The sequence below is a fragment of the Carcharodon carcharias genome, chromosome 22 (genome assembly GCF_017639515.1).
Source record: "Carcharodon carcharias isolate sCarCar2 chromosome 22, sCarCar2.pri, whole genome shotgun sequence".
Classification (NCBI taxonomy): domain Eukaryota; kingdom Metazoa; phylum Chordata; class Chondrichthyes; order Lamniformes; family Lamnidae; genus Carcharodon; species Carcharodon carcharias.
The window spans coordinates 64449813-64474620 of NC_054488.1; the positions used below are offsets into that span (position 1 = coordinate 64449813).

Sequence of the window (24808 nt, forward strand, 5' to 3'; positions counted from 1 at the left end):
ATTCTCTGTGCTGGGTTTAATCTGTGATTCGGTCCCGGGTTTAATGTGTGAATCTGTCCCGCGTTTAATCTGTGATTCTGTCCTGGGTTTAATGTGTGATTTTGTCCCGGGTTTAATCTGTAATTCTGTCCCAGGTTTAATGTGTGATTCTGTCCTGGGTTTAATCTGTGATTCTCTGTCCCGGGTTTAATATGTGATCCTGTCCCGGGTTTAATGTGTGATTCTGTCCCGGGTTTAATCTGTGAATCTGTCCTGGGTTTAATCTGTGATTCTGTCCTGGGTTTAATCTGTAATTCTGTCCTGGGTTTATTCTGGGACTCTCTATCCCGGGTTTAATGTGTGATTCTATCCCAGGTTTATCGTGTGATTCTATACCAGTTTTAATGTGTGATTCTGTCCTGGGTTTAATCTGTGATTCTGTCCCGGGTTTAATCTGTGATTCTCTGTCTCAGATTTAATCTGTAGTTCTGTCCTGGGTTTAATCTGTGATTCTGTCCCGATCTTAATCTGTGAATCTGTCCCGCGTTTAATCTGTGATTCTGTCCTGGGTTTAATGTGTGATTTTGTCCCGGGTTTAATCTGTAATTCTGTCCCAGGTTTAATGTGTGATTCTGTCCTGGGTTTAATCTGTGATTCTCTGTCCCGGGTTTAATATGTGATTCTGTCCCGGGTTTAATGTGTGATTCTGTCCCGGGTTTAATCTGTGAATCTGTCCCGGGTTTAATCTGTGATTCTGTCCCGGGTTTAATCTGTAATTCTGTCCTGGGTTTATTCTGTGACTCTCTATCCCGGGTTTAATGTGTGATTCTATCCCAGGTTTATCATGTGATTCTATACCAGGTTTAATGTGTGATTCTGTCCTGGGTTTAATCTGTGATTCTGTCCCGGGTTTAATCTGTGATTCTCTGTCTCAGATTTAATCTGTAATTCTGTCCTAGGTTTAATCTGTGATTCTCTGTCTCAGATTTAATCTATAATTCTGTCCTGGGTTTAATCTGTGATTCTCTGTCTCAGATTTAATCTGTAATTCTGTCCCGGGCTTAATCTGTGATTCTGTCCCGGGTTTAATCTGTGATTCTGTCCTGGGTTTAATGTGTGATTCTGTCCCGGGTTTAATGTGTGATTCTGTCCCGGGTTTAATCTGTGGATCTGTCCTGGGTTTAATCTGTGATTCTGTCCTGGGTTTAATCTGTGATTCTGTCCTGGGTTTAATGTGTGATTCTGTCCTAGTGTTAATGTGTGATTCTGTCTCCGGTTTAATCTGTGATTCTTTCCTGGGTTTAATCTGTGATTCTCTGTCCTGGGTTTAATTTATGATTCTGTCCCGGATTTAATCTGTGATTCTGTCCTGGGTTTACTCTGTGATTCTGTCCTGGGTTTAATCTGTGATTCTGTCCTGGGTTTAATCTGTGATTCTCTGTCCTGGGTTTAATGTGTGATTCTCTGTCCTAGGTTTAATCTGTGATTCTCTGTCCTGGGTTTAATGTGTGATGCTGTCCCGGATTTAATCTGTGATTCTGTCCCTGGTTTATTGTGTGATTCTCTGTCCTAGGTTTAATCTGTGATTCTGTCCTGGATTTAATCTGTGATTCTCTATCCCGGGTTTAATCTGTGATTCTGTCCTGGGTTTATTCTGTGATTCTGTCCCGGGTTTAACGTGTGATTCTCTGTGCCAGGTTTAATCTATGATTCTGTCCTGGGTTTATTCTGTCCCGGGTTTAATGTGTGATTCTGTCCCGGGTTTAATGTGTGATTCTGTCCCGGGTTTAATCAGTGATTCTCTATGCCGGATTTAATCTATGATTCTGTCCTGGGTTTAACCTGTCCCGGGTTTAATCTGTGATTCTGTCTCGGGTTTAATCTGTGATTCTGTCCTGGGTTTAGTGTGTGATTCTGTCCTAGGTTATACTGTGATTCTGTCCCGGGTTTAATCTGTGATTCTCTATCCCGGGTTTAATGTGTGATTCTATCCCAGGTTTAATGTGTGATTCTATACCAGGTTTAATCTCTGATTCTGTCCTGGGTTTAATCTGTTATTCTATCCCAGGTTTAATGTGTGATTCTATACCAGGTTTAATGTGTGATTCTGTCCCAGGTTTAATCTGTGATTTTGTCCTGGGTTTAATCTGTAATCCTATCCTGGGTTTAATCTGTGTTTCTGTCCTGGGTTTAATCTGTGATTCTGTCCTGGGTTTAATCTGTGATTCTCTGTCCCAGGTTTAATCTGTGATTCTCTGTCCTAGGTTTAATCTGTGATTCTGTCCTGGACTTAATGTGTGATTCTGTCCCGGGTTTAATGTGTGATTCTCTATCCCGGGTTTAATCTGTGATTCTATACCAGGTTTATTGTGTAATTCTGTCCCAGGTTTAATCTGTGATTCTCTGTCCCGGGTTTAATCTGTGATTCTATACCAGGTTTAATGTGTGATTCTGTCCCAGCTTTAATCTGTGATTCTGTCCTGTGTTTAATCTGTGATTCTGTCCCGGGTTTAATCTGTGATTCTGTACCGGGTTTAATCTGTGATCCTCTATCCCGAGTTTAACGTGTGATTCTGTCCCGTGTTTAATCTGTGATTCTGTCCCAGGTTTAATCTGTGATTCTCTCCTGTGTTTAATCTGTGATTCTGTCCCGGGTTTAATCTGTGATTCTGTCCCGGGTTTATTCTGTGACTCTCTATCCCGGGTTTAATGTGTGATTCTATCCCAGGTTTAATGTGTGATTCTATACCAGGTTTAATGTGTGATTCTGTCCTGGTTTTAATTTGTGATTCTGTCTCGGGTTTAATCTGTGATTCTCTGCCCTGGGTTTAATCTGTGATTCTCTATCCCGGGTTTAATGTATGATTCTGTCCCGGATTTAATCTGTGATTCTGTCCCGGGTTTAATCTGTGATTCTGTTCTGGGTTTAATGTGTGATTCTGTCCCGGGTTTAATGTGCGATTCTGTCCCAGGTTTAATGTGTGATTGTGTCCCAGGTTTAATCTGTGAATCTGTCCCAGGTTTAAGGTGTGATTCTGTCCCGGGTTTAATGTGTGATTCTATCCCGGGTTTAATCTGTGATTCTGTCCTGGGTTTAATCTGTGATTCTCTGTGCCGGGTTTAATCTGTGATTCGGTCCCGGGTTTAATGTGTGAATCTGTCCCGCGTTTAATCTGTGATTCTGTCCTGGGTTTAATGTGTGATTTTGTCCCGGGTTTAATCTGTAATTCTGTCCCAGGTTTAATGTGTGATTCTGTCCTGGGTTTAATCTGTGATCCTCTGTCCCGGGTTTAATATGTGATTCTGTCCCGGGTTTAATGTGTGATTCTGTCCTGGGTTTAATCTGTGATTCTGTCCCGGGTTTAATCTGTGATTCTGTCCTGGGTTTAATCTGTTATTCTCTGTCCTGGGTTTAATGTGTGATTCTCTGTCCTAGGTTTAATCTGTGATTCTCTGTCCTGGGTTTAATGTGTGATGCTGTCCCGGATTTAATCTGTGATTCTGTCCCTGGTTTAATGTGTGATTCTCTGTCCTAGGTTTAATCTGTGATTCTGTCCTGGATTTAATCTGTGATTCTCTATCCCGGGTTTAATCTGTGATTCTGTCCTGGGTTTATTCTGTGATTCTGTCCCGGGTTTAACGTGTGATTCTCTGTGCCAGGTTTAATCTATGATTCTGTCCTGGGTTTATTCTGTCCCGGGTTTAATGTGTGATTCTGTCCCGGGTTTAATCGGTGATTCTCTATGCCGGATTTAATCTATGATTCTGTCCTGGGTTTAACCTGTCCCGGGTTTAATCTGTGATTCTGTCTCGGGTTTAATCTGTGACTCTGTCCTGGGTTTAGTGTGTGATTCTGTCCTAGGTTATACTGTGATTCTGTCCCGGGTTTAATCTGTGATTCTCTATCCCGGGTTTAATGTGTGATTCTATCCCAGGTTTAATGTGTGATTCTATACCGGGTTTAATCTCCGATTCTGTCCTGGGTTTAATCTGTTATTCTATCCCAGGTTTAATGTGTGATTCTATCCCAGGTTTAATGTGTGATTCTGTCCCAGGTTTAATCTGTGATTTTGTCCTGGGTTTAATCTGTAATCCTATCCTGGGTTTAATCTGTGTTTCTGTCCCGGGTTTAATGTGTGATTCTGTCCCGGGTTTAATGTGTGATTCTCTGTCCCAGGTTTAATCTGTGATTCTGTCCTGGGTTTAATCTGTGATTCTGTCCTGAGTTTAATCTGTGATTCTGTCCTGGGTTTAATGTGTGATTCTATCCCAGGTTTAATGTGTGATTCTATAACAGGTTTAATGTGTGATTCTGTCCTGGATTTAATCTGTGATTCTGTCCCGGGTTTAATCTGTGATTCTGTCCCGGGTTTAATGTGTGATTCTGTCCCGGTTTAATGTGCGATTCTGTCCCAGGTTTAATGTGTGATTCTGTCCCAGGTTTAATCTGTGATTCTGTCCCAGGTTTAAGGTGTGATTCTGTCCTGGGTATAATCTGTGATTCTATCCCGGGTTTAATCTGTGATTCTGTCCTGGGTTTAATCTGTGATTCTCTGTGCCGGGTTTAATCTGTGATTCGGTCCCGGGTTTAATCTGTGATTCTGTCCCGGGTTTAATTTGTGATTTTGTCCCGGGTTTAATCTGTAATTCTGTCCCAGGTTTAATGTGTGATTCTGTCCTGGGTTTAATCTGTGATTCTCTGTCCCGGGTTTAATGTGTGATTCTGTCCCGGGTTTAATCTGTGATTCTGTCCCGGGTTTAATCTGTGATTCTGTCCCGGGTTTAATCTGTGATTCTGTCCTGGGTTTATTCTGTGACTCTCTATCCCAGGTTTAATGTGTGATTCTATCCCAGGTTTAACGTGTGATTCTATACCAGGTTTAATGTGTGATTCTGTCCTGGGTTTAATCTGTGATTCTGTCCCGGGTTTAATCTGTGATTCTCTGTCTCAGATTTAATCTGTAATTCTGCCCTGGGTTTAATCTGTGATTCTGTCCCGGGTTTAATCTGTGATTCTCTGTCCCGGGTTTTACCTGTGATTCTCTATCCCGGGTTTAATCTGTGATTCTGTCCTGGGTTTAATCTGTGATTTTGTCCCAGGTTAATGTGTGATTCTGTCCCGGGTTTAAACTGTGATTCTGTCCCAGGTTTAATGTGTGATTCTGTCCCGGGTTTAATCTGTGATTCTGTCCCGGGTTTAATCTGTGATTCTGTCTGGGGTTTAATCTGTGATTCGGTCCCGGGTTTAATCTGTGAATCTGTCCCCTGTTTAATCTGTGATTCTATCCCGGGTTTAATGTGTGATTCTGTCCTGGGTTTAATCTGTGATTCTCTATCCCAGGTTTAATCTGTGAATCTGTCCCGGGTTTAATCTGTGATTCTGTCTGGGGTTTAATCTGTGATTCTCTGTACCGGGTTTAATCTGTGATTCTCTGTCCCGGGTTTAATTTGTGATTCTCTGTCCCGGGTTTAATCTGTGATTCTGTCCCAGGTTTAATTTTTGTTTCTCTGTCCTGGGTTTAATGTGTGATTCTGTCCCGGGTTTAATCTGTGATTCTGTCCCAGGTTAATGTGTGATTCTGTCCCGGGTTTAATCTGTGATTCCGTCCCAGGTTTAACCTGTGATTCTGTCCCGGGTTTAATCTGTGATTCTGTCTGGGGTTTAATCTGTGATTCGGTCCCGGGTTTAACCAGGATTCAGTCTGGGCTTTAATCCAGGATTCAGTCTGGGATTTAATCCAGGATTCAGCCTGGGGTTTAATCCAGGATTCAGCCTGGGGTTTAATCCAGGATTCAGCCTGGGGTTTAATCCAGGATTCAGCCTGGGGTTTAATCCAGGATTCAGCCTGGGGTTTAATCCAGGATTCAGCCTGGGGTTTAATCCAGGATTCAGCCTGGGGTTTAATCCAGGATTCAGCCTGGGGTTTAATCCAGGATTCAGCCTGGGGTTTAATCCAGGATTCAGCCTGGGGTTTAATCCAGGATTCAGCCTGGGGTTTAATCCAGGATTCAGCCTGGGGTTTAATCCAGGATTCAGCCTGGGGTTTAATCCAGGATTCAGTCTGGAGTTGCTTCCTGTGCCATTAAAGCGGCCACTTGGTGTCTCTATTCCATCCCCCGCTCTCGGACTCAGATCTAACGGGAAAGTTGAGAAAGTTCGGACATTGAGCCAGAAGGAGAAGGGATCTCATCCTGAGCGCCAGCCAGTCTTGTGAAGTTGGACAAGTCGCGAGTGTAGCTGGGGAAGGGGGCTGAAGGTTGGAGTTAGGGTGATTGCTGCTGGGAGGGAGAGTTGGTGCTGGTTGTTGGAGGGAGAGAGGCTGCTACACCCCACAGGTTCCCATTGATCTCCCTGGGACTGGTTGCAGCTCCCGGAATGAGAGCGGAGCCGCTGGACTGGAGAACGGGGCAAGAGTAAGGAGCAAGACTGGACCATGTTGTCCGGAGAGCGGGGCAGTAACCCCTCCCGGCAGAGCCTCAACTTCCCCGTGGGGTTACTGATCAATTCACCCAAGAGGAGACTGGCGAGGTTCGGCAGGAAACACAGCAACGGATCCCTGCTGTAAGTATGAGAACTCAAAAGAGCTTCCCCCGATCACAGCCAGGATCAGAGGGAGAGAGGGAGAGAGAGAGAGAGAGAGAGAGACTGGGACTTAGAGAGGGAGAGAAACTGGGACCAAGAGAGGGAGAGAGAGAAACTGGGACCAAGAGAGGGAGAGAGAGAAACTGGGACCAAGAGAGGGAGAGAAACTGGGACCAAGAGAGGGAGAGAAACTGGGACCAAGAGAGGGAGAGAGAGAAACTGGGACCAAGAGAGGGAGAGAGAGAAACTGGGACCAAGAGAGGGAGAGAGAGAAACTGGGACCAAGAGAGGGAGAGAGAGAAACTGGGACCAAGAGAGGGAGAGAGAGAAACTGGGACCAAGAGAGGGAGAGAGAGAAACTGGGACCAAGAGAGGGAGAGAAACTGGGACCAAGAGAGGGAGAGAGAGACTGGAACCAAGAGAGGGAGAGAGAGAAACTGGGACCAAGAGAGGGAGAGAGAGAAACTGGGACCTAGAGAGAGAGAGAAACTGGGACCAAGAGAGGGAGAGAGAGAGAAACTGGGACCAAGAGAGGGAGAGAAACCGGGACCAAGAGAGGGAGAGAAACCGGGACCAAGAGAGGGAGAGAGAGACTGGAACCAAGAGAGGGAGAGAGAGAAACTGGGACCAAGAGAGGGAGAGAGAGAAACTGGGACCAAGAGAGAGAGAGAAACTGGGACCAAGAGAGGGAGAGAGAGAAACTGGGACCAAGAGAGGGAGAGAGAGAAACTGGGACCAAGAGAGGGAGAGAGAGAAACTGGGACCAAGAGAGGGAGAGAAACTGGGACCAAGAGAGGGAGAGAGAGACTGGAACCAAGAGAGGGAGAGAGAGAAACTGGGACCAAGAGAGGGAGAGAGAGAAACTGGGACCTAGAGAGAGAGAGAAACTGGGACCAAGAGAGGGAGAGAGAGAGAAACTGGGACCAAGAGAGGGAGAGAGAGAAACTGGGACCAAGAGAGGGAGAGAGAGAAACTGGGACCAAGAGAGGGAGAGAAACTGGGACCAAGAGAGTGAGAGAGAGACTGGAACCAAGAGAGGGAGAGAGAGAAACTGGGACCAAGAGAGGGAGAGAGAGAAACTGGGACCTAGAGAGAGAGAGAAACTGGGACCAAGAGAGGGAGAGAGAGAGAAACTGGGACCAAGAGAGGGAGAGAAACCGGGACCAAGAGAGGGAGAGAGAGACTGGAACCAAGAGAGGGAGAGAGAGAAACTGGGACCAAGAGAGGGAGAGAGAGAAACTGGGACCAAGAGAGAGAGAGAAACTGGGACCAAGAGAGGGAGAGAGAGAGAAACTGGGACCAAGAGAGGGAGAGAAACTGGGACCAAGAGAGGGAGAGAGAGAGAAACTGGGACCAAGAGAGAGAGAGAAACTGGGACCAAGAGAGGGAGAGAGAGAGAAACTGGGACCAAGAGAGGGAGAGAAACTGGGACCAAGAGAGGGAGAGAGAGAAACTGGGACCAAGAGAGAGAGAGAAACTGGGACCAAGAGAGAGAGAGAAACTGGGACCAAGAGAGGGAGAGAAACTGGGACCAAGAGAGGGAGAGAGAGAAACTGGGACCAAGAGAGGGAGAGAGAAACTGGGACCAAGAGAGGGAGAGAAACTGGGACCAAGAGAGGGAGAGAGAGACTGGAACCAAGAGAGGGAGAGAGAGAAACTGGGACCAAGAGAGGGAGAGAGAGAAACTGGGACCAAGAGAGGGAGAGAGAGAAACTGGGACCAAGAGAGGGAGAGAGAGAAACTGGGACCAAGAGAGGGAGAGAGAGAAACTGGGACCAAGAGAGGGAGAGAGAGAAACTGGGACCAAGAGAGGGAGAGAAACTGGACCAAGAGAGGGAGAGAGAGAACTGGGACCAAGAGAGGGAGAGAGAAACTGGGACCAAGAGAGGGAGAGAGAGAACTGGGACCAAGAGAGGGAGAGAGAGAAACTGGGACCAAGAGAGGGAGAGAGAGAAACTGGGACCAAGAGAGGGAGAGAGAGAAACTGGGACCAAGAGAGGGAGAGAGAGAAACTGGGACCAAGAGAGGGAGAGAGAGAAACTGGGACCCAGAGAGAGAAACTGGGACTGAGAGAGGGAGAGAAAATGGGACCAAGAGAAGGAGAGAGAGAAACTGGGACCAAGAGAAGGAGAGAGAGAAACTTGGACTGAGAGAGGGAGAGAAACTGGGACCAAGAGAGGGACAGAGAGAAACTGGGACCAAGAGAGGGAGAGAAACTGGGACCAAGAGAGGGAGAGAGAAACTGGGACCAAGAGAGGGAGAGTGAGAAACTGGGACCAAGAGAGAGAGAGAGAGAAACTGGGACCAAGAGAGGGAGAGAGAGAAACTGGGACCAAGAGAGGGAGAGAGAGAAACTGGGACCAAGAGAGGGAGAGAGAGAAACTGGGACCAAGAGAGGGAGAGAGAGAGACTGGGACCAAGAGAGGGAGAGAGACTGGGACCAAGAGAGGGAGAGAGACTGGGACCAAGAGAGGGAGAGAGAGAGACTGGGACCAAGAGAGGGAGAGAGAGACTGGGACCAAGAGAGAGAGAGAGAGAGACTGGGACCAAGAGAGGGAGAGAAACTGGGACCAAGAGAGGGAGAGAGAGAAACTGGGACCAAGAGAGGGAGAGAGAGAAACTGGGACCAAGAGAGGGAGAGAGAGAAACTGGGACCAAGAGAGGGAGAGAGAAACTGGGACCAAGAGAGGGAGAGAGAGAAACTGGGACCGAGAGAGGGAGTGAGAGAAACTGGGACCGAGAGAGGGAGTGAGAGAAACTGGGACCGAGAGAGGGAGTGAGAGAAACTGGGACCGAGAGAGAGAAACTGGGACTGAGAGAGGGAGAGAAAATGGGACCAAGAGAGGGAGGAAGAGAGAGAGAAACTGGGACCAAGAGAGAGAGAGAGAGAGAGAGAAACTGGGACCGAGAGAGAGAGAGAGAAACTGGGACCGAGAGAGAGAGAAACTGGGACCGAGAGAGAGAGAGAGAGAGAGAGAGAAACTGGGACCAAGAGAGAGAGAGAGAGAGAAACTGGGACCGAGAGAGAGAAACTGGGACTGAGACAGAGAGAAAGAGAGAAAACGGGACCGAGAGAGAAAGAGACAGAAACTGGGACCGAGAGACAGACAGAGAGAGAGAGAGAGAACTGGAACTGAGGAGTGAAGGAGAGAGAAAGAGGGAAATGGACAGAGAGAAGAGAGAAAAAGGGACCTGTGGGGAGAGAAATAATGTGTGAGAAAGAGAAACAAACAGGTCGGGGAGCTGCAGGAGAAGAGACGAGAGAAATAGTGAAAGAGTGAAAAACTGTGGGAGGGACAAGAGAATGAGGACACATGAAGAAAGCAGGAAAAAGAGAAAGATATAGTTCAAGTGAAGTGGAAATAGGCAGCATTAAATAGTTTTTGGAAAGGAGTCAGAAGGGACAAAATGTTTTTTTAAAATGTAAATCTTTTAGGCACTGACCAAGCATCTGTTTTGGAGTGCAAGCAAAACACTGCAGATGCTGGAGATCTGAATTAAAATGGAAAGTGCTGGAAGAACTCAGCATGTCTAGCAGGATCTGGGGAATGGGGAACAGAGTTAACATTTTGAATCCAATATGACTTCTCTTCAGAACTGTTTGGAGCAGATGGATTTGTACTTTGGCGATGTACTGTGTGTGACAGAGACTGGGAATGTGTGTGTCAGGAAATGTTGGGTTTGCAGTGGGAGAAATCTAATCACATGTCACATGGAATGGAGACTGACCAGAAATGGACCATTGATAGCCAGCAGCTTCCCAACACACCCACTGCTTGTGTCACTGATGGCCCAGACTTGTGTTGGCAAGTCTTGGTCCAGAGGAGGGAGTTTCACTAGAGTTGGTAGTTTTTGGCTACCCAGACACTGGGCCCTGTTCCTGAAAAGAGCTTTGATTTTCATTCCATATTAGACTAAATTGGAGCCAGTGATTTCTTTAAACTCAGATGCCAGCATTAAGCTCTTCTCCACATTGTGACAGTCTAGGGCATGCTGAGTCTGTGCAGGATGGAGGGAATGACTGCTGCATATATCAACATGCTGGCACTCAGATATCAGCTGGTACACTCTGACCAAAGCATGTGGCTAATAATTAACCAATAGTCAGGCTCCAGTGATTCTCCATCTCACTCACGCAGGATTCTGGGAGAGCAAGAGTCTGGGGACAGGAAAGGCTATTGGTGCTATTCATCAGTTATTCGTCAGGAGTTAAATGAAGAGCGTTTGTGTTTGGGATATGGGCATATTTGTGCATGCGATTGGGTTTCATATCTTTTTTTCATTCTTTTGTGGGATGTGGGTGTCGCTGGCAAAGCTAGCATTTGTTTCCCATCTCTAATCACCCTTAGGAAGGTGGTGGTGAGCTGCCTTCTTGAACCGCTGCAGTCCATGTGGTGTAGGTACACCCACAGTGGTTAGGAAGGGAGTTCCAGGATTTTGACCCAGCGACAGTGAAGGAACGGCGATATATTTCCAAGTCAGGATGGTGAGTGACTTTGAGGGGTACTCCCAGGTGCTGGTATTCCCATTGCATCTGCTGCTCTTGTCCTTCTAGGTGGTAGAGGTCGTGGGTTTGGAAGGTGCTGTCATAGGAGCCTTGGTGAGTTGCTGTAGTGCATCTTGTAGATGATATATACTGCTGTCACTGTGTGTCGGTGGTGGAGAGAGTGAATGTTTGAGGATGGGGTGCCAATCAAGCAGGCTGCTTTGTCCTGGATGGTGTCAAGCTTCTTGAGTGTTGTTGGAGCTGCATTCATCCAGGCAAATGGGGAGTATTCCATCACACTCCTGACTTGTAGATGGTGGATAGGCTTTGGGGAGTCAGGAGATGAGTTATTCGCTGCAGGATTCCTAGCCTCTGACCTTCTCTTGTAGCCACAGTATTTATGTGGCTAGTCCAGTTCAGTTTCTGGTCAATGGTAACCCCCCAGGATGTTGATAGTGGGGGATTCAATTATGGTAATGCCATTGAATGACATGGGGAGATGATTAGATTATTTCTTGTTGGAGATTGTCATTGCTTTAGACTTGTGTGGTGCGAATGGTACTTGCCATTTATCAGCTCAAGCCTGGATATTGTCCGAGTCTTGCCGCATTTAGACACGGACTGCTTCAGTATCAGAGGAGTTGCGAATGGTGCTGAACATTGTGCAATCATCAGCGAACATCTCCACTTCTGACCTTATGATGGAGGGAAGATCATGGAGCAGCTGAAGATGGTTGGGCTGAGGACCCTACCCTAAGGAACTCCTGCAGTGATGTCCTGGAGCTGAGATGATTGACCTCCAACAACCACAACTATCTTCCTTTGTGCTGGGTATGACTCCAACCAGTGGAGGATTTCCCCCTGATTCCCATTGACTCCAGTTTTGCTTTGGCTGTTTGATGCCACACTTGGTCAAATGCTGCCTTGATGTCAAGGGCAGCCTCTCTCACCTCATTTCTTGAATTTAGTTCTTTTATTCATGTTTGGACAAGGCTGTAATAAGGTCAGCAGTTGGGTGGCCTTGGCAGAATCCAAACAGAGCATTGGTGAGCAGTTTGTTGTGGTGTAAGTGCTGCTTGATAGCCCTGTTGTTGACACCCACCATCACTTTGCTGATGATCGAGAGTAGACTGATTGGGTGGTAATTGACCAGATTGATTTTATCCTTTTTGTGGACTGTTCATACCTGGGCAATTTTCCATATTCTTGGGAAGTTGCCAGTGTTGTCGCTATAATGGAAGCTTGGCTAGGGGCGTGGCTAGCTCTGGAGCACAAGTCTTCAGTGCAACGGCTGGAAGATTCATGGCCTGTAGCCTTTGCAGTATCCAGTGCCTTTAGCGTTTCTTGATATCACATGGAATGAATCAAATTGGCTGAAGACTGATGTCTGGAGGAGGCCGAAATGGATTATCCATTCAGCACTACTGACGGAAGATGGTTGTAAATGTTGCAGCCTTGTCTTTTGTACTGATGTGCTGGGCTCCCCCATCACTGAGGATGGGGATGTTTTTGTAGCCTCTCCTGATTAGTTGGTTAATTGTCCACCACCTTTCACAACTAGATGTAGCAGGACTGCAGAGCTCAGATCTGCTCTGTTGGTTGTGGGATCACTTTGCTCTGTCTATTGCTTGCTGCTTCCTTTGTTCATCATACATGTAGTCCTGTGATGTAGCTTCACTAGGTTGCCACCTTATTTTAGATATGCTGCAGCGCTTCAAGAAGGCAGCTCACCACCGCCTTCTCAAGGGCAATTAAGGATGGGCAATGACTTCCGGCCTAGCCAGTGATGCCCACGTCCTGCAAATGAATAAAAAATATAGGCTGCTCTGACGAATCTCGAACTTGGGGACATAATTACAGAAAAAGGGGGCACTCATTTAAAACTGAGATACGAAGGAATTTCTTCTCTGAGGGTAGTGAATGTCAGGAATTCTCTACCTCAGAGAGTTGTGGCAGCTCGATCACTGAAAATATTTAAAGAGGAGGTAGATTTTTAAAATATCAGGGAATTGAGGGCTATGAGGAGCTGGCACAAAAGAGGAGTTGAGGCCTGGAGCAGATCAGCCATGATCTTATTGAATGGCGGGGCAGGCTTGAGGGGCCGAATGGCCTACTCCTACTCCTATTTCTTATGTTCTTGTGTTCTGGCATGCCCTCCTGCACTCCTCCTTGAACTGGGGTTGGTTCTCTGGCTTGATGACAGTGGCAGACTGAGGGCTATGCCTGATCATGAGATTACAGATTATAGTTGAATACCTGAAAAGATTGGGCGAGAAGTCAAAAAAGCAGCTAGGAAGGCAAAAAAGAACCATGAAATTAAATTATCAAGGAACATAAAAGAAAATACAGTAAAGTCCAGCCATTGACGGGAGTTACATTCCAGCGAAACTCTACAAACGGCGAAATTGCAAAGGAGGAACATGCTTTTGAATGGGACTCAATTGGATAGGTTCCAGCAATGTGAGAGCAGCATTGTTAAGGGCAGTTACAGTACTCTACAAAAAGCTGTGTTTCTCTTCACCTGAAGCTGTTAGACCTGTTGTGTATACAGGTACTCCACGTTTTTGCTTTTTGTTTCTAATTTCCAACACTATTAGTTTTATTCACAACCCATTTAAAAATCGCAGTCAGTGAGAAAGGTGGCCAGGGCCACCAAGAGGTAAAATATACACGGGAAAATTCCTCTCCGAATCCCCTTCAGGTCACTGAAACCAGCTAAAGTCACGTGAACCAAGGATTACAAAGATTTATAAAGATGCTTGCATTCTGTTTTATGTGATTTCTGTCATCGATAGGAACTAGTCCAGTTCCCTCTGATAGTATTCGGAGAGTCAGCACCCACCACACCAGCCTTTATTGTATTCCAGAGCCTCATTACTCTCTGAGAAGAGACAAATCACTTGATATCCAATCTATTCCTACTGTCTCATAGTAAATTAACCGACCCCACACTTGAGCTGTGCTCAAAGGGTGTACCTGTCAAAGAATCAGTGTAGAGATTCGGACATTTCAAACGTGAATAAGTAAACATTGCTCAAGCAGTAGACAGTGCTGTGTACAAAATACAAAGCATGGGTAGGTGAAAACGCAAACAAGGAAGTTGCAAAAGGTGGAACTTTACTGTAGTAAAATATTTTATAAGCATGGCTGTGATGAGAATAGGACCATTAAAGGATAGATAGGTAATGAAATAGTAAATAACTATTTTGTTTCAGTATTCATCAGGGAGATAAAACAGGTAGACATGACATTGAAAGGTGCAATGAGTAATGAGATAGTGTATTTAAAATAAAAAAGGGTATGTATTGAATAAACTAACAAAACTCAGAGGATGAAGCTCCTGGTTTGGATGGATTGCATCCACATTTTTTTAAATGATAGCAGAGGCATTACTACACATATTTAATAATACATTAAAAAAAAGGTGTAGTACCAGAGGACTGGTGGATAGCTAATGTCATCCCTATATTTAGGAAGAGGGACAAAGCATGTCCTGGGAATAATAGACCAGCCAGCTTAACATTGATTTTATGAAAGATAATGGAATAGAAGAACGTCAAGAAATGAGAAGTATAATAATAAATAGCTAGCATAGATTTCAAAAGGAAAAATCTTGCTTGACCAACCTTATTGAATTTTTTGAGGAGAGAGCAGTGAGAGTAGACAATGGTAATTCAGTAGATGTCATTTATCTGGATTTTTAAAAGGCCTTTGATAAGGTGTCCCATAAGAGACTGATGAATAAGGTCAGAGAATGTGGAGCCAGGGGACAAGGGACAGAATGGATTGCTAGCTGGCTTCAAGACAGAAAGCAGAGAATGGGAGTGAAGGGTGGCAGAAGGTGGGAAGTGGTGTTCGACAAGAATCAGCACTGGTACCACTGCTGTTCACCATTTACTTTGAAATCAAAAATTAAATTTCTTAATTTGTGGATAACACAAAATTGGAAGGGTATAGTCAATACTGAGGAGGACTGCAACAAATTACAGGAGGACATTAATAAACCTGCAGAATGGGTAAATAATTGAGAAATTAAGTTTAGCACAGATAACTGCGAGATAGTACATTTTGATAGGAAGAATAGAATACCTGGAAGTCTAGGTGGAGCAGAGGTGCAAAGGGATCTCAGAGTACAAATACATCAATTATTTAAAGTTGTGCCATAGGTTAGCCACAAAAAAAGCAAAGCAAGCTCCAGGCTGTATTTCTGGTGGGATAGAATTGAAAAGTTGGGAGGTTATATTAAATCTATATTGAACCTTGATTAGACCACATTTTTAAAGAGCACTGCATTCAGTTTTGGTCGCCATATTATATAGAGATATAGAGGATATAGAGGCACTGGAGAGGCCACTTGGCCCATCGTATCTGTGCCAGCTGAGAAACGAGCCCCCCGATCCAATCACACTTTCCAGCATTTGCTCCTTGGCTCTGCAGGTAATGGCACTTGAGGTACGTTTCTTGATACCTTTTAAATGAGCTGAGGGTTTCTGCCTCTACTACACCCCTTCAGGTAATGAATTCCAGACCTCTACCAGCCTCTGGGTGAAAAAATGTTTTCCACATTTCCCCTCTAATCTTTCTACCAATTATGTTAAATCTACATCCCCTAGTCACTGACCTCTCTGCTAAGGTAAATAGGCCCAGCCAGTGACACCCAAATCCCATGAATGAATTAAAAAATCTTCTAATCTCCCCTCAGCCTCCTCAGTTCCAAGGTGAACAGCCCCAGCCTATCCAATCTTTCATAGCTGCAATTTCCCCGTTCTGGCAAATCCTCATAAATCTGCTCTGTACCCTCACCAGTGCAATTATCTCCTTTCTGTTTTGAGGTGACCAGAACAGAAAACAGTACTCCAGTTGTGGCCTAACTAACGATTTATACAGTTCCAGCATAACCTCACTACTCTTTTATTCTATACCTACACTAATAAAGGTAAAGATTCCATGTGCCATTATTCCATTTCACCTTATCAACCTGCCCTGCTCCCTTCAGGGATCTGTGGACATTCATAGAAACACAGAAAATAGGAGCAGGAGTAGGCCATTCGGCCCTTTGAGCCTGCTCCACCATTCATTATGATCTTGGCTGATCATCCAACTCAATAGCCTGCTCCCGCTTTCTCCCCAAGTCCTTTGATCCCTTTCGCCCCAAGAGCTATATCTAACTCCTTCTTGAAAACATACAATGTTTTGGCCTCAACTACTTTCTGTGTTAGCGAATTCCACAGGCTCACCACTCTCTGGGTGAAGAAATTTCTCCTCATCTCGGTCCTAAATGGTCTACCCCATATCCTCAGACTGTGACCCCTGGTTCTGGACTCCCCCACCATCAGGAACATCCTTCCTGCATCTACCCTGTCTGGTCCTGTTAGAATTTTATAGGTTTCTATGAGATCCCCCCTCATTCTTCTGAACTCCTGCGAATATAATCCTAACCAGCTCAATCTCTGCTCATATGTTAGTCCCACCATCCCAGGAATCAGTCTGGTAAACCTTCGCTGCACACCCTCTATAGCAAGAACATCCTTCCTCAGATAAGGAGACCAAAACTGCACACAATATTCCAGGTGTGGTCTCACCAAGGCCCTGTACAATTGTAGCGAGACATCCCTGTTCCTGTACTTGAATCTTCTGGCCATGAAGGCCAACATACCATTTGCCTTCTTTACCCCCTGCTGCACCTACATGCTTACCTTCAGCAACTGGTATACGAGGACACCCAGGTCTCGTTGCACATTCCCCTCTCTCAATTTATAGCCATTCAGATAATAATTTGCCTTCCTGTTTTTAATACCAAAATGGATAACCTCACATTTATCCACATTATACTGCATCTGCCATGCATTTGCCCACTCACTCAGCTTGTCCAAATTACACTGAAGCATCTCTGCATCCTCCTCACAGCTCACCCTCCCACCCAGCTTTGTGTCATCTGCAAATTTGGAGATATGACATTTAGTTCCCTCATCTAAATCATTTATATTGTGAATAATTGGGGTCTCAGCACCGATCCCTGAGGTACCCCACTCGTCACTGCCTGCCATTCAGAAAAAGACCTGTTTATTCCTACTCTTTGTTTCCTGTCTGCCAACCAGTTTTCTGTCCATCTCAGTACACTACCCCCAATCCCATGCGCTTTAATTTTACATGCCAAACTCTTATGTGGGACTTTGTCGAAAGCCTCCTGAAAGTCCAAATAAACCACATCCACTAGTTCCCCCTCATCAACTCTACTAGTTACATCCTCAAAAAATTCCAGTAGATTTGTCAAGCATGATTTCCCTTCCGTAAATCTATGCTGACTCCGTCCGATTCTGCCTCTGTTTTCCAAGTGCTCAGCTATGAAATCTTTATAATGGACTGTAGAATTTTCCCCACTACCGATGTCAGGCTGATTGGTCTATAATTCCCTGTTTTCTCTCTACCTCCCTTTTTAAATAGTGGGGTTACATTAGCTACCCTCCAACCTGTAGGAACTGTTCCAGAATCTATAGAATCTCAGATGACCACCAATGCATCCATTATTTCTAGGGCCACTTCCTTAAGTACCCTGGGATGTAGATTATCAGGCCCTGGGGATTTATCAGCTTTCAATCCCATCAATTTCCCCAACACCATTTCCCTACTAATACTGATTTCTTTCAGTTCCTCCCTCTCACTAAACCCTGTGTCCTCCAGCATTTCTGGTATGTTATTAGTGTCCTCCAACTCCAAGGTCCCTCACTTTTTCTGTACTTCAGTTTACTCCACTATTTATTGTGCTTTGTTAGCCCTCCCCAACTGCATTACCTCACACTTCTCCAGGTTGAATTCCATTTGCCACTTTTCTGCCCACCTGACCAGTCCATTGACATCTTCCTGCATAAAACAACTACCCTCCTCAATATCAACCGTGCGACCCATTTTTGTCATCTGCAACTTTCTTGATCATTCCCCCTACATTTAATGCCAAATCATTAATATATACCACAGAAAGCAAGGGACCTAGCACTGAGCCCTGTGAAACCCCTAGTGGAAACAGCCTTCCAGTCGCAATACCAGAAATGTGTGGGTATACATATCAGAAAAGGATTATCAGACTGGGTCTCTTTTCTCTTGAAAAAACAAGGCTGACCGCTGACCGAAAGAGGTCCTTAAAATTAGGAAAAGTATTGATAGAGTGGTTAGAAAGAGAATGTTTCCTCTTGCGGGCAAAGCATAAGATAGTCACCAAGAAATACAATGGGGAATTCAGAGAATCATCTTTACCCAAAGCGTGGTGAGAATGTGGAACTTGCTATCACAGAAGGTGGTTGAAGTGAATAGTATAGATACATTTAAGGAGAAGCTAGACAAGCATAGGAGGGAGAAGGAATGGAGGGTTATGCTGATAGATATGGATGGAAAAATATAGTAGGAGGCACAAGTACAGTATGGATGCCAGCACGGACTGGTTGGACTGAATGGCCTGTTTCTGGGCCATATATCCTATATAATCCTATGCACAATTCTTCAAGGATTAGTGGTAGGTCAGAAGATTGGTCAGATTTTAAGGACCAGCGAAGAATGACTAAAAAAAGAGGGAGAAATTAGAGAATCAGAGAAAGCTAGGTAGTAATATAAAAGGAGATAGTAAGAGTTTCTACAAGTTTTTAGGTAGGAAACGAGTAACTAAAGCTGGTGTTGGTCCTCTAGAGAGTGAGTCTGGAAATTGATAATGAGAAACAAGGAGATGGCGGGGATGTTGAACATGTATTTTGCATCTGTCCCCACTGTAGAAGACTTAGAAACTTACCAAAGGTACTTGAAAATCAAGAGGTGGAAGGAAGGGAGAATCTTAAAACAAACGGCATCATCAGGGAAAAAGGGCTGGGAAAACTATTGGATCTAAAGGCTGCCTCGTCCCCAGGATCCGACGGCCTGTATCCCAGGATCTTAAAAGGAGTGGCAGCAGAGATAGTAGAGGCATTGGTTATAATCTTTCAAGATTCCTTAGATTCTGGAACGGTCCCAAAAGATTGGCAAATAGCAAATGTAGCACCTTTATTCAAGAAAGGAAGGGGACAGAAAGCAGGAAACAATAGGCCAGTTAACCTAACATTTGTCACAGGGAAATTGCTAGAATCAATTATTAAAAAGGTTATAGCAGGACACAAAGAAAATTATAATCAGATTGGGCTGAGTCAACATGACTTTGTGATACAGAAATTGTGTTAACCTAATTTATTAGAGTTCTTTGAGGAAGTAACAAGCAAGGTGGATAAAAGGGAACCTGTAGATGTACTGTACTTGGATTTCCAAAAGGTTACTGCACAAGATAAGAGCACGTGATATAGGCCAGGGGTAACATACCAGCATGGATAAAGGGTTGCTTAGCTGACAGGAAACAGAGAGTAGGAATAAATGATTCTTTTTCAAGTTGGTAAGCTCTAACTAGTGGTGTGCCACAAGGATCAGTGCTGGGGCCTCAACTATTTACAATCTATACCAATGACTTGGATGAAGGTGCTGAAGGTATGGTTGCTAAATTTGCTGATGACACAAAGATAGTTGGTAAAATTAGTTGTCAAGAGGAGGTAGAGAGTCTGTAAAGGGATATAGATAGGTTAAGTGAGCGGGCAAAAATTTGGCAGATGGACAATAGTATGGGGAAAATGTGAACTTGTCCACTTTGGCAGGAAGAATAGAAAAACAGTATACTATTTAAATGGAGAGAGATTGCAGAACTCAATGGTACAGAGGAGAGACCATAAGACATAGGAGCAGAAATTAGGCCATTCGGCCCATCGAGTCTGCTCCGCCATTCAATCATGGCTGATAAGTTTCTCAACCCCATTCTCCCGCCTTTTCCCTGTAAACTTTGATCCCTTACCAATCAAGAACCTATCTATCTCAGTCTTAAATACACTCAATGACCTGGCCTCCACAGCCTTCTGTGGCAATGAATTCCATAGATTCACCACTCTCTGGCTAAAGAAGTTTCTCCTCATCTCTGTTCTAAAAGGTCTTCCCTTTACTCTGAGGCTGTGCCCTCGGGTCCTAGTCTCTCCTACTAATGGAAACATCTTCCCTACGTCCACTCTATCCAGGCCTTTCAGTATTCTGTAAGTTTCAATCAGATCCCCCCTCATCCTTCTAAACTCCATTGAGTATAGATCCAGAGTTCTCAAATGTTCCTCATATGTTAAGCCTTTCATTCCTGGGATCGTTCTCGTAAACCTCCTCTGGACCCTCTCCAGGGCCAGAACATCCTTCCTGAGATACGGGGCCCAAAATTGCTCACAATATTCTAAATGTGGTCTGACCAGAATCTTATAAAGCCTCAGCAGCACATCCCTGCTTTTATATTCTAGTCCTCTCGAAATAAATGCCAACATTGCATTTGCCTTCCTAACTACCAACTCAACCTGCAAGTTAACCTTAAGAGAATCCTGGACTAGGACTCCCAAGTCCCTTTGCACTCCAGATTTCTGAATTCTCTCCCCATTTAGAAAATAGTCTATGCCTCTATTTCCTCCTACCAAAGTACACTTCCCCACTCTGTATTCCATCAGCCACTAAGAAAAGGAAAGAGAGGGATCTGGGTGTCCTGGTACAAAGTTAGTATGCAGGTATAGCAAGTGATTAGGAAGGCAAATGAAATGTTGGCATTTATTGCAAGGGGAATTGAATATAAAACTAGGAAAGTTTTACTGCAGCTGTACAGGACCTTGGTGAGACCACATCTGGAATACTGTGTACTGTTTTGGTCTCCTTAGTTGAAAAAAGATATGACTATGTTAGAAGCAGTTCGGAAAAGGTTCACTCAACTTATTCCTGGGATGAACAGCTTATCCTATGAAGAAAGGTTGAACAGGTTGGGCCTGTAGCCATTGGAGTTTCGAAAAATGAGAGGTGATCTTATTGAACATATAAGATCTTGAGGGGACTTTGTAGGGTGGATACCAGGAGGGTGTTTCACCTTGTGTGGGAGATTGGAATAGGGGAAACAGTTTAAGATTAAGAGGTCTCCCTTTTAAGACAGAGATGAGGAAAATTTTCTTTCAGAGGTTTGTTAGTATATGGAATTCTCTTCCCCAGAAAGCAGTGGAGGCTGGGTCATTGAATTTATTCAAGGCTGAGTTAGATAGATCTTTTGATAGGCAAGGGAGCCAAGGGTTATGGGGGGGGGGGCAGACATGAAAGTGGAGTTGAGACCACAACCTGATCAGCCATGGTCTTGAATGGCAGAGCAGGCTCGAAGGAGAAAATGGCCTACTACTAATTGCTATGTTCCCATGGGTGTTCTTTTGCCATTTCCAATGCCTAGGTTGATGCTGGGTGATCTACCTGGTTTTAATCTTATTAGACTTTTCTGTCTAATAAAACTGAGTGGCTTTTTAGGCAATTTCAGAGAGCATTTAAGAATCAACCACCAGGTTTGGTGACCAGAACTGAACACATTTTGTGGCAGGAGTCACATATAGACTAGACCGGGTAAGGACAGTAGATTTCCTTCCCTAAAGGACATTAGTGACTCAGGTGGGTTTTTGCCATAATATGGTAGTTATATAATCATGATGAATAAGACTAGCCTTTTATTCTAGATTTTATTAATTGAATTTAAATTCCACCAGCCATCATTGTTGGTTTTGAACTCAGGCCATAGTCATTGTGGCACAGAAGGAGGCCATTCAGCTCTCTGTAGAGTCGTCCAGTTAGTCCCATTGCTTCACTCCTTCCCCATAGTCCTGCAAATTTATTTCCCTGAAGTGCTTATCCAATTTATTTTTGAAGTCTTTAATCATCTCTGCTTCCACCAGCCTCAAAGGCAGCAAGTTCCAGATCATTACACTTGCAGTGTTTATTAAAAAAATTCTTCCTCACAGATCCTTTGCATCTCTTGCCCAAACCCTTTTATCTGTGTTTCCCTAGTCCTTGTACCATCCGCTAATGGGAACAGCTTCTCTTTGTCTACATTCTTTAAACCTGTCACAAACTTGGAAACTTCTATCAAATCCCCCCTTGTTTTCCTTTTTTCCAAGGAGAACAGGTCCAGCTTCCCCAACCTAACCTTATGGAGAAAATCCCCCATCCCTGGAACCATTCTGGAAAAGCTCCTCTGCACCCTTTCATGGACCCACAATCCTTCCTAAGGTGTGGTGACCAGAACTGGAGATGATATTCTAGCTGATCTATTCCAAAAAGCCAGTTGGTGGAGGACAATTACTGGAGCTAATCGTTACTCTGACTTAAATCTATTTACAGAATGGAGCAATAGAGGCATACACCCTCCTAACTCAACCACACCACAGTTTCAGTAATTGTCCTTTTACGTCTGCTCAAGTGAAATTCCAGTTAATGGCCCTGCACCTTCATATAATTTATTTTTTCTTTCTTCTTTTTGGTGGGATGTGACATGCGTCTGCAGTCACGTGTGGGCCAGACCAGGTAAGGATGGCAGATTTCCTTCCCTAAAGGACATTAGAGAACTAGGCGGGTTTTTATGACAATCAGCAATGGTTTCATGGTCACTATTATTGAGACTAGCTTTTAATTCCAGATTTATTAACTGAATTTAAATTCCACCAGCCGCTGTAGTGGGATTTGAACTCGTTTCTCTAGAGCATTAGCCTGGGCCTCTGGATTGCTAGTCCAGTGACATTAGCACTGCGCTACCGCCTTCCCTTGTCTCTTCTATTTTATTATGTATTCCAATATTCAAGGCATTTATACATATATATTAAAAAAGCAGCAGTCTTAGCATTGACCCTTGGGGAACACCACTGTCTATCATCGTCCAGTCTGAAAAACTATCATTTATCATAACTTGCTGTTTTCTGTCCTTAAGCCAATTCTGCATCCGCTGATGCTGAACCTCCTATTTCATGATCTTTATTTTCTTAACCAGCCTTTTGTATCTGTGGAGCATCAGTCCAGGTCTCTGGATTACCAGCCCAGTAACATTACCATTATGTTACCGTCCCCTTTACCTATTGTCGCTCTTTTCTACAATATGTCTTCTTCTTTTGTTCTTGGGATGTGAGCATCGCAGGAAAGGCCAGTATTTATTGCTCGTCCCAAATTTGCTCTTGAGAAGGTGGTGGTGAGCTGCCTTCTTGAACCACTGCAGTCCATGTGGTGTAGGTACCCACGGTGCCTTTCTCTGTAGTGGTTTGATGCAGCTGCCTTGCTCAACCATTTCAGAGGGCAGTTAAGTCAATCACACTGCTGTGGGTTTGGAGTCACATGTAGGCCAGACCAGGTAAGGATGGCAGATTTCCTTCCCTAAAGGGCATTAGTGAACGAGAAGGGTTTTTTAAAACAATCTGGTCATTTTCATTATCATTATTACTGAGAATAACATTTTTAATTCCAAATTTATTAATTAATTGAATAAAAATTCCCACAGATGCCTGGGTGGAATTTGAAAGCATGTCTCTGGAGAATTAGTGGGTGTCAGGATTTATTAGTCTATTAACATTACCACTCTGTTACTGTCCAGTCTGCCAAAGGTGCTGAGTCTCACTGAGGTACAGGTCCCCTCCCTTTCTAAAGGTGCTGAAATGATAGAAGTATAAGCAGATTATTCAACTATGAAAGGCAAACCAATCAACTTGTTTTCCCTGGAGCATCAGTCACTGGACAAGGGATGAGGACTGGGAACCTTGGCCAGCGCTTGTGGCCCATTTAGCGACTTCCCACCAACTCCCAAAATCTTATCCTTCCCAGCGGAGCTTAAAGTGAGAGTGAAGGTTACACCTGGGACCTTCCTGTATCGTGTAACTCAATTCCACAGCAGGTAGTGCATTTACTGTCTGAGCCAGAATGGGGCTCAGAGTCACACAGGGATTTGGGTAGGGGAGGGAGTGGAATGTGTCCCTGGAGCTTGGTCCCATAAGAGAAACATGAGGCAAAATCTGAAGGTTAAAGACTCCGTCTGCATTGCCATACCTCCTGGCCTTGCTGTCCTGTTTATTTGCTAATGTTTAACTTGTTGCATAATAAGTTCGGGAGAATGTTTGTGTTATGGTTTAACCTGTTACGTCACTCAAATGAGACATTTTACAACACATTGGGGCTCTGCCCAGGAGCCTGCCAAACAATGATCAGCCATTCGAAGTTTCTCCTGTAACACTCACTTGCTTCACGATTATCCAGCTCACCGACTGCAACCAAACCAGCAGGTGCAGGCCAGCAGGGACATGTTTGAACTGGTCACTCACAAAACCAAACTGCAACTAGCATCTTGGTAAGAATTGAACTCCTTTACTTGTTCTTGTCACTCAGTGATCACTGATCTATTAACAGTCAGGCTAGACCTAGCTGGTTAGTGAAAAGACCAGAATGAAGATGAGGGGAATGCCATTTACACAGGTACTGTGGCTAAACAGCAAAAAAAAATTATATCTCGAAATGATGTTGATTTTTATTCCTTGTATACTTCGTCCTCTTTCTCCTGTTGTTCTTATTTCTATTGAAATTTTACACATTCTCTGCTCTTTTTCTTTTTCTTTGCCCTGTATTTTCAATTCTTTTCTGTCATCTCCCTCCATTCCTCTGTCTCTCTGTCTCTCTCTCTGTCTCTCTCTCTGTCTCTCTCTCTGTCTCTCTATCTCTGTCTCTCTATCTCTGTCTTTCTCTCTCTGTCTTTCTCTCTCTGTCTTTCTCTCTCTGTCTTTCTCTCTCTGTCTCTCTCTCTATCTGTCTCTCTCTCTGTCTCTCTGTCTCTCTCTCTCTGTCTCTGTCTTTCTCTCTCTCTGTCTCTCTGTCTCTCTGTCTGCCTGTCTGTCTCTCTC

General features: G+C 44.5%; 1 protein-coding gene across 2 annotated transcripts in view; it reads left to right on the forward strand.

Moving 5' to 3' along the window:
• Positions 1-6127: 6127 nt before the first annotated feature.
• si:ch73-281f12.4 (RA_Radil_like and Myo5p-like_CBD_Rasip1 domain-containing protein) overlaps positions 6128-24808 on the forward strand; it is a 232678-nt gene continuing 213997 nt past the window's right edge. The window contains exon 1 of one of the 2 annotated variants that reach the window (XM_041216956.1): positions 6128-6541. In XM_041216956.1, the coding sequence (XP_041072890.1) occupies positions 6414-6541 (128 nt within the window). In that variant the 5' untranslated portion in view covers positions 6128-6413. Of the gene's footprint in view, positions 6542-24100; positions 24262-24808 lie in introns of those variants that run through there. The other variant, XM_041216958.1, reaches the window with a different exon arrangement.